Raw genomic sequence first — 6,432 nt, 5'->3', positions numbered from 1 at the left:
TGATCGCCTGTGTGCTAAAGGCTCATGCAGACAAGGCGCTTCGCCTAGTAGCTACATGGATGTGTTTGGTCTTGTATGTTGAGGGCTGGAGGAGAATGGGGGTGGGGCGGGGACAGACTTGTAGTTCAGGGAAGGCTCCCCGGAGGAGGCAACATCTAAGCTGAGATTACAATAAATAACTTTCGTTCTTCCCAACCTAAAAGTGGTGAGGGGCTGGAGCCTAAGGGTGAGTCTGGGAAAGCCGGAGGTGGGGGTGACGAAAGCCTGAGGACATGTGTTAATAGGACTCGACTCTTCTCCCAAAGGCCGAGAGGACCACTGAGGCCTTTTAAGAGGTGACAGAACCAGAAGGCACCAGGAAAGGGGCGGCCGAGTCACTGAGCCCAAGTCCAGGGCTCTGAGGGTTCTGTCCTGTGAGTTTAAAGGCTGCACAGACACCTGGGTCGCTGGCTGGTCCAAGGCAAACAGTAACAGGCCCACGATGAAGCCACAGCAACAACGGATTCCAGGGGCCATGGGAGAAGCTGAGTTGGCTCACGTGCGGGGTAAAGGCCCCCGGGCTGGGTAGGGGCTCTCCTGGCCACACCCCCATATCCCTGACCGCACGGGGCAGTGAAGGCCTGTGTCCATGTCTGCCCTCTGCCTCCCCTGGGGCCTGGCTGCCCACTCACCCCGTGGGACAGCTGGTAGGTCTGGTTGAACTTCCACATCTCCTCCAGCACCTGATCCACGGCCTCAGGGCTGGGCAGCTCGCCGTGGAACTCGACGCCCATCAGGTTGGCCATGCGGTGTAGCAGCCCAGGCACCTGCTGCAGCTGCTGGCGGGCGTGCTCCACGCGGCACGTCCAGGCATGGTCAATGAGGAAGATGCTGCAGGGACGGGCCACAGGAGGCGTGAGGCTGCCACGCAGCCATGGCAAGAACATAGGTGGGGACTTAAGTCTTCCTGGCACCAGTGGGTCCGGGCTCTGCCCAACCCTCACTGTGTGACCGTGGGCAAGTTCCTCTCCCCCTTTCAGTTTCTAAAACAGAATGGGTCCCTACATCCTCTCACCAGGCAGGTACCGGCATCGGATGGGACAGAACATACAACGTGCCGACTGCACACCAATCATTGTGACGGTGAGTGTCCTTGGCTGCGCTGTGAGCTGCTGGAGGACAGGCCCACAGCCCTCACCTTGCTACCTGCAGCCTGGCCCACGGCGGGTGCTCGGCTAAAGAGAAGGCCGCACACCCTGGAGGCCGGCAGCAGGTAGACGTGCAAAGGAGCCGCCAGGCGGAGCTCAGGCACGCGCACACGCATGCTGGGACTTCCGGGGAAGCGCCAAGGCCTTTCTCCTGGAGAGGATCCACGTGCCCACACGTGTGGACACCAGCAGCCCACACACTCTGGTCCCCCTAGAGGAGCCCGGTGGGCCATCTTCACAGCTCACCACGACCGCGTCAAGCCAGGCCACGGTCCAGAGCCCTGCAGGACCAGGAGGCTCCACGCAAACAGGTGGGCAAAGCGGCCCTCACCTGTCCCCCCGGAACCAACGGCAGGCGTTCCAGGAGTAAGGCTGAGCTGCATGGTCGGCGGTATTTATTCACTGTGCTCACACAGTTGTCCTGCCAGAACCACAGGTCCTGCACCTGCAGATCTGACCGGCCTAGCCTCGGATCAAAAACATTTGAAAATAAAAGTTCCTTAGCTGCTGACTGTATTACGTAGTTGAGCCTATGATGAGTGTGTCTGTACTGAACATGTGGACTTTTACTGTCACTGTTCCCTAGACAAACAATTTACACAGCATTTACATTGTATCAGGTAATACAAGGAATCCAGACATGATTAAAGTAACAGGAAGATATGTGTAGGTTACATGCAAATACTATGGCATTTTATATGAGGGACTTGAGCATCTGTGGGTTCTGGTATCTGAGGGGATCCTGGAACCAGTCTCCCATGCAGACTGGGGATATTTGTATATCCCAAAATAAATGACTTATTTCTGCCCTTCTGCTTAAGAGTTTATGATGCAGGGCACAGAGCCAGGTGACCCTGGGCAAGTGCACATGAGGGGTGCTATACGTGGCAGGTGTGGGAAAGAGATGGAGGTTGGGGCCTGGAGGGAGAGAGGCCCAGGAGCCCAGCCCACCTCCTCCCAAACCTGACTGCTGGTGGCACGTGAGAAGCCGTGAGCTACTCAAGGTGGCTGCTGTGCTGGGGCCCGGAGCCAGCCCGGGTGGGGACAGAGCAGGTGCACATGGAGGTTGGCTGCACTGAACTTAATGAGAGGGGTGAGTCCCTGAGTCCGAAAACATATGGAGGGAGGTGCCTGGCTGCTGTGATGACCTGTGTGGCCGCTCCCACTCCACCGGCACCCCGAAGGAGGCGCTACAGACACAGGGGCCCTGTGACCCTCAGAGGCCAGCAGTTTCTTCCTCGAGGTTCCAACGAAGTTTGGGAGAGTCTGCAGGCCTGTCCCGTCTAGGATGGCCCTCTTGGCCACTGGGAGGAAGGAAGCCCAGGGTCCTGTCTGAGCTCTGCCTTGTGGCCCAGGCCCGCTCCGGGCCTCAGCACCCTCACCCAAGGACTTGGCCAGACCCCGCTCCTTGCATTCCCAGGAACAAAGCCCCGGAGGACATGTCAAATACTGTTCCCCAGACTCCACCCAGTGACTCTGATCTAGAGGGCCGGGGGAGGCCCAGGGGTCCTTGGGAAAGCCTGGGCTTACAAGCAGCACCGCCCTGGGTGACACCCACCCTGCGGTGGGTCCTTCCTGTTTCCTCATCAGCAAAATCGAACTCCCCACATCTCCGCTGTGGGGCCGCTGGGACAGGCGAGTGACATGGGAGCACCGTCAGTGTCGGAGCCCGCATGACCCTGAAGCCCAGCTGGAAACATAGTGGCCGCAAGTGCTCGTCACGAGCTGGCTAAGTGACCGGTGCTCGACACGCAGGAAGCCCATCCCCGAGAGCCGCGCTGCGAGTGACGGATGTCCTGCGGGGCTCCTACCTGTTGGGGTCGGCCGCCTGGAGCCCGTCCTCGTTGGTCACGATGACCTTGTAGCAGAGCTCGATGCCTGGGTTGGGCGGCTTCTCCCGAGCTTCTCGCGCTGCCTCCTCCTCGCCCTCCTCCTCGGCTTCTTCCACCTGCATTATCCCGAACATCTCCCCCGCGTCGAAAACCTGGGGGCCACAGCAGGGCGTGTCGGCGGATGCCCTGGCATTCCACGCCTGGCCTCCAGGTCAAACTACATCCCTTTGGAGAAGTGGGGCCTGTTTACTACCCAGGGACCCATGTCGCAGGTGGGAAAACAGGCTCCTGGCGAAACCGGTCAGAACTGGGGTACCCTCATCACTGGGACTATCGTCCAAGGCCCCTCACCCCACGGGGCCCGTGCGTGGAAGTGGGCCTGCATGTACGTGTCCAAATTATATCTAGTCTGGTCCCTTGTTTTACAGGGAAAATGAGGCCTCAGAGGCAGAGGGGGTGGCTCCGGTCACACTGGAAGTAAATGGAAGTCAGGTCTTGGGGGCCAGGGACTATACCTTAATTTTGCTATAATCAGAGGAACCAATCCAGCACCACGGTGGCTGAGGCTGGTCTGTCACCTAGGAAGGAGGTGTCACCCACCCTCCAGGAGCAAGTCCCTGGCACACAGCAGGGACTCAACAAAGGCCAGTTTTCCACCCCCTCAAAATACCTATTTCTCACATCTCTACTAAAAACAGAAGGAAAACTCATCCCAACGCAGCTGGCCAGCCAGGCACAAGCAGCTCCTGTGCTGGGGCCTTGAGGATGAGTCACTCATGATCTTGCCCTGGGGGGCGAAGAGAGGACCAGGTAAATGGGGCTGAACCTGGAGGGCGGGAAGATTTTGGAAACTTCAGAGGTGAGCGCCAGGGGAAGAGGGAGAACTCGGGGTGCGGGTGGAAGGGCTCCGGGCAGGGAGCTGCAGAGCCAGTGCGCGGGGCAGAGCGGGCTGTGGGATGAGACCAGCCTTGGGCTCTTTCTGGGTTCTCCTTTAACCCTCAGAGAGCCCGGGGGTTGGGGTGGGGGGCACACTGCCCCACCTCCCGGTTACAGATTAGGAAAGCGGCTCAGAGGGCTGGAATTCACAGCCTGGGCTCCAACCCAGAACCCCAAACCTCCAGCTCTCAGTCCCTAAACCTGACGGGAGGGAGGGAGACAGAGGGCCTGCCTGAGGTCCGGCATCTCCCTGGCTGGGAAGTGCATGCGGACAGGAAGAGTTGAAATTTTAAAACGCTTCCCCCATCCTTTCCAAAGGAACCCATTTTTCCAGACAAGGCACCAGCATCATGGGCCTTGCCAATGGTGCAGGTGCCCGTCCTGCTGGCGTGTGCCCTCCCCTACACCTGGGCCCGCAGCAGCAGCAATAGCTGGTTTCACTTGGAACAATGGCTGCAGGTTTGGGTCTGGCAACGTGATGACTCACAGCTCTGCCCATAACCCATAATGGCAGGGGAGGGTCATGGAAAAATACTGGCTGCCCCTTAGCAGAGCAACGGCAAACAGGGCAGAGGGGACACTACAGTCTGAGGACTGCCCCCTACGTGCTAGGCATTGGCCGATACTTATCTCATGCCTCCCCACCCCATCCCCGCCAAGATAGTGGGAGCTGGGGCCGCTTTCCATGGTCCACGTTCTCCAGATGGAGGCTCAGTGGGGTGAGTGACTTGCCCCAGTGAGGGTTTACTGCCCTCGGAGGCTGGCTGGCTGGAGCCAGGCCCTCCCATGTTGTGCTCCCTTCACCCAGCACAGGGGGCCCTGTTTATCCACCCTAACAAATGGCTGGGGTCCCCTCCCACCCCAGCACAGGCCTGGAACCGGGGCAAGTGCTCAGGAAATGCTGGCGGAAGACAAGGCAAGTCACTGGGGGAAGGAAATTCACTGTTACAAAAGATAGGTTACTACTGTCTGTCTGCCCCTGACATTGTATCTTTTTCATAGCAACTACCTGTGTTCTGAGAAAGGAGGCACCTGGCCCACCCAGATTTTACAGATAAACTGGCTGAGTGAGAGGGGTCTGTCCAGCAGCCAGACCCAGGGGACACCCCCTTCCTGGCTCTGGAGTCCCCACCTGATCACCTGCACTGCTTCCTCTGTCTCGGCCCCAGGAGGCAGCCCCCTGAAGAGGAGCCTGGTTCCAGCAAAAGAGAAGGCGGCTGGCCTGTGAATGTGTTCTGGCTTCGGCACCTGGGCAAACTACCCCAAACTAGGGCCCACCCCTCAGCCGGGACCTGTCGGGAGACCCTTTGGAGGTCCAGGCTAGAGCAGCTGGCGAGCGGGATGGAGCTTTGCCTGCAGAAAAGGAGCGATCGGAGACCTTTTCATTTTTCCTTACATTCCTTTTCCATCTCTCACCCTGTTTCCTTTAATCTGCAAAATGAAGGTGAGCCAGGCTCCAATCGAATGAGGAAACATAAAGCCACACAAACTCATGGGGCTCCTCTTCTCCCCTAGGTAGTGGCTGAAATCAAGCGGTCAGTTCTAAAGTCTGACACACCTTGGGAGACTCACTTCCTGTTCTGGAGCATCAGTTTTCTTAACTGTCTACTGGGGCTGACAACTTATTTCTCACAGCTGGGGGGCTCGGAGGTGTGGCGAGGTCAGCGTAGACTTGGCACACAGCGGGAGCCAAAGTTCGTTTTAATTCTGTGACTCCGCAGCCCTGGCCCAGCCCCGGCCCAGTCCTAGGTGCTTGCAGGCCCAGGGCCACAGGTATGGGGCTCTGGCTGCCACTCTCGGGCCCCAAACTTTAGATGACTCCTAAAGTCGGTCATCACAGCATTGTGGCTTCTCATCGCCGAACCTCTGCCTCCTTGATTTGTTCATCCACACCACCCTCAGCTCCCCGAGCCACACACCCCTGAGCGTCTCACCGAGGCCTGCCGGGCTGGGCACAAGTTCCCCGCCCTGGATCGCGCACTCACACCGCGAGGTGCCGGACACCCTCCCACCCTCATCTGCACGTGTCCTCCAGGAGGCCTCCGTGCCTTCCCCAGGCGGACCCAGCGCGGCCTCCCGCAGCTGCACCCCAGCGGTTCTCGGCCAGGGGCCCGCCCGCAGACCGCGCCCTTCCCAGCAGAAGGGTCGAGAGCGGTCCACCCCCGGTGCGCCCAGGGCCCGCGCTTCGCGCTCCAGCCTGTGCAGGCGGTGGCCCTAGCACGGCTCCGGGACCCCCACCCTGCGTCGCCCCGGCCCGCACCTCGTGCTCCAGCTTGTACAGGAGGCGGCCCCAGTACCGCTCCGGGACCCCCGACGCGCGTAGCGCGGGACCGTGCAGCGCCTCAAACTCGGCCCGGGCCCGCGCGCCCTCCTCCGGGTCCGGGCCCCGCGCCGACTCCGGAGTCAGCCCCAACCCCGCGTCCGCCTCCATGGCGCCTCCACCAGCACCAAACCCAGCGCCGCCGCAGCCCGCGGGC

The 6,432-nt window shown here is 60.1% G+C and overlaps 1 protein-coding gene across 1 annotated transcript in view; it reads right to left on the bottom strand.

The window, feature by feature from the left end:
* The window catches only part of TTLL12 (tubulin tyrosine ligase like 12), a 16,086-nt gene extending 9,660 nt beyond the window's left edge, over positions 1 to 6,426 (bottom strand). Inside the window, exons 1-4 of the mRNA XM_011368988.1 lie at positions 6,216 to 6,426; positions 2,999 to 3,171; positions 433 to 870; positions 115 to 160 (exon numbers count right to left, since the gene is read on the bottom strand). Of these exons, the coding sequence (XP_011367290.1) occupies positions 115 to 160; positions 433 to 870; positions 2,999 to 3,171; positions 6,216 to 6,386 (828 nt within the window). The 5' untranslated portion in view covers positions 6,387 to 6,426. The remainder of the gene's footprint in view (positions 1 to 114; positions 161 to 432; positions 871 to 2,998; positions 3,172 to 6,215) is intronic.
* Between the last annotated feature and the right edge of the window lie 6 nt (positions 6,427 to 6,432).

This window comes from Pteropus vampyrus, unplaced genomic scaffold, assembly GCF_000151845.1.
Source record: "Pteropus vampyrus isolate Shadow unplaced genomic scaffold, Pvam_2.0 Scaffold145, whole genome shotgun sequence".
NCBI classification, from domain to species: Eukaryota; Metazoa; Chordata; class Mammalia; order Chiroptera; family Pteropodidae; genus Pteropus; species Pteropus vampyrus.
Note: the sequence above shows the minus strand (reverse complement) of the source record. Positions and strands in the feature narration are given on the sequence as shown.